The sequence below is a fragment of the Aptenodytes forsteri genome, unplaced genomic scaffold (assembly GCF_000699145.1).
Source record: "Aptenodytes forsteri isolate BGI_AS27 unplaced genomic scaffold, ASM69914v1 Scaffold49, whole genome shotgun sequence".
In the NCBI taxonomy this organism is placed as follows: domain Eukaryota; kingdom Metazoa; phylum Chordata; class Aves; order Sphenisciformes; family Spheniscidae; genus Aptenodytes; species Aptenodytes forsteri.
Window position 1 is genome coordinate 3,728,684 of NW_008795125.1, and position 2,128 is coordinate 3,730,811.

General features: G+C 37.7%; 1 protein-coding gene across 1 annotated transcript in view; it reads left to right on the forward strand.

Moving 5' to 3' along the window:
* Positions 1 to 2,128, forward strand: part of COLEC10 (collectin subfamily member 10) — a 26,649-nt gene that overhangs the window by 17,782 nt on the left and 6,739 nt on the right. The window contains exon 2 of the mRNA XM_009277211.2: positions 1,091 to 1,162. Within this exon, the coding sequence (XP_009275486.1) occupies positions 1,091 to 1,162 (72 nt within the window). The remainder of the gene's footprint in view (positions 1 to 1,090; positions 1,163 to 2,128) is intronic.

A 2,128-nucleotide genomic window follows, 5' to 3' on the forward strand; every position in this document is an offset into this window, starting at 1 on the left:
CCCCCTCCCAGCTTCTTGTGCCCCTCCAGCCTTCTCAGTCAGTAGAGCATGGGGAGCTGAAAGTCCTTGACTAGTGTAAGCACTGCTCAGCAACAACTAAAACATCGGTGTGTTATCAACATTATTCTCATACTAAATCCAAAACACAGCACTGTACCAGCTACTAGGAAGAAAATTAACTCTATCCCTGCCGAAACCAGGACATTGGGATTTGGCTCAAAACTACAAAGTAGAAGATAAGAAAATCAAGTCCAGTTGTGCCTCCAATTTCCTGCATATAGCAAAATTGTATGCTACCTAAGGAAGGAGATAACACTTCTTTCCTAATAATTGCTGTCTTGCTCCTTTAGACTGTAAGGTGCTCAGTGAGAAACTGTCTCTTACAATAGTAAGAGTATTTACACAGTACTATATAGGAACCTGTGTAATAGGGTCTTGATCTCATTTGGAGAAATCTCTGCACTACTTAATAAATGCAGTGATTTTACCTCTTATAGATGCTCTGTGTATGACATTCTCAAAATAAAGCATTGGAGTAATTGCAAAACACATTTGTTATATCAACATATAAGTGTTACCTGTCAAAAACTGAAGGCAAGACTTCCGCCATACTAAGTGCTAAGGTCTATGTTAAGATCTATTTCAACATATTTACATTTCTCCCATTCTAAAAGCATCTGCATACCTTGAACACAGAGTCACTACAAACAGAGTCACTAGGAACAATTAATAAATTCCTATTGCCTCCCCTGGCAGTTCTTCCATGTGTGTACAGGTTTCCCAACAGAGAAGGACTGGCTTATTTATCTGCTTTATAGCTAATAGTTCTTAAAGAGTAGGACTAGAAATTGGTGTTGTATAATTCTCATGTTGCAATAGCCTCTCCAAAAGGGAAATTTTTTAGCTTTTCCTAATGATGGTCAGATTCATCAGCTCTTCTATGGAAATTTATCCCATGGCTACTGTGCCTTCAATGTGAAATAAAAAGAAATTAATAGAAAAAAACCTGTGAACTTTCTGAGAATGTATAGTTGCACTTACTGCACTGAGAGAAATGTACCATGATGCTTTATTTTCTGTTTTTTGGAAGGGGATGAAGGTGAAAAAGGAGATAGAGGAGAAGTGGGCAAACAAGGAAAGGTTGGACCAAAAGGACCAAAAGGTATTTATGACAGTTTGTTGGCTATTACCAGTATATGAATATCATTATACACAACTGTACTGGTGCATATGATTAGTGATGTTTAATGCTTTTCATTCCTGTTGCACCAGTGGATTTCACAATCCTGTCCAACGTTAATCAGTGAACATAACAATACTCAGAGAACTTGGTACAATTCCTACTGATAGGTAAGACAGCTATATATGGCAACAAATTTAGAGAGTCATGTAATAAACCAGTACATTTACTGCTGCTCTCCCAAGTGGCTGTCATGAGTGCGATCCAGAAGACCCAGATCATATGTATAATCAGAAAGATTACTGTTCTCTTACTGAAATGATCCGTTAGTTGAAACTGAATTTTGAGAGTTATTTCCTGGTAATACATCAGGATGCTCAACAAAATTCGGCCTCAGCTGTCCCTATTTTGCAGAAAAGCAAACAGAGGCATACAGTGACAAACAAAGTTCCTCTGATCAAACAGCATCTGAGCTGAGAACAAGGAGTCACAGATGTCTCAGGACTCAGCTTTATTAAACATATCCCATATCCACAGTGCAAGCTGGGCAGAGCATTCGGAGGCACCAGATGTGATGGTGTCAGCCTTGTTTGCATGCTCTAATTCAAAAGCATAATTTATCATTAGAGTTTAATGATAATGCGTATCCATGGTCTTTCTTCCTTGACAGTGGTTTAAGACTAATCACAAAAGTTTTCACTTTTATAGAAACTTTAAAATCACCCTGTTATTATTGTTATAATAAAAAAACTTTTCCATTTTTAAATGCATTCATATGACTTCGCTTCTTACCTTAAAAAGAAGATTGGGTAAGATACAAGGGAATCGGGTAACCAACCATTTATGAAGCATCTTAATCATAGAATCATAGAATCATAGAATCATTGAGGTTGGAAAAGACCTCTAAGATCATCGAGTCCAACCATCGACCCAACACCACCATGCCCA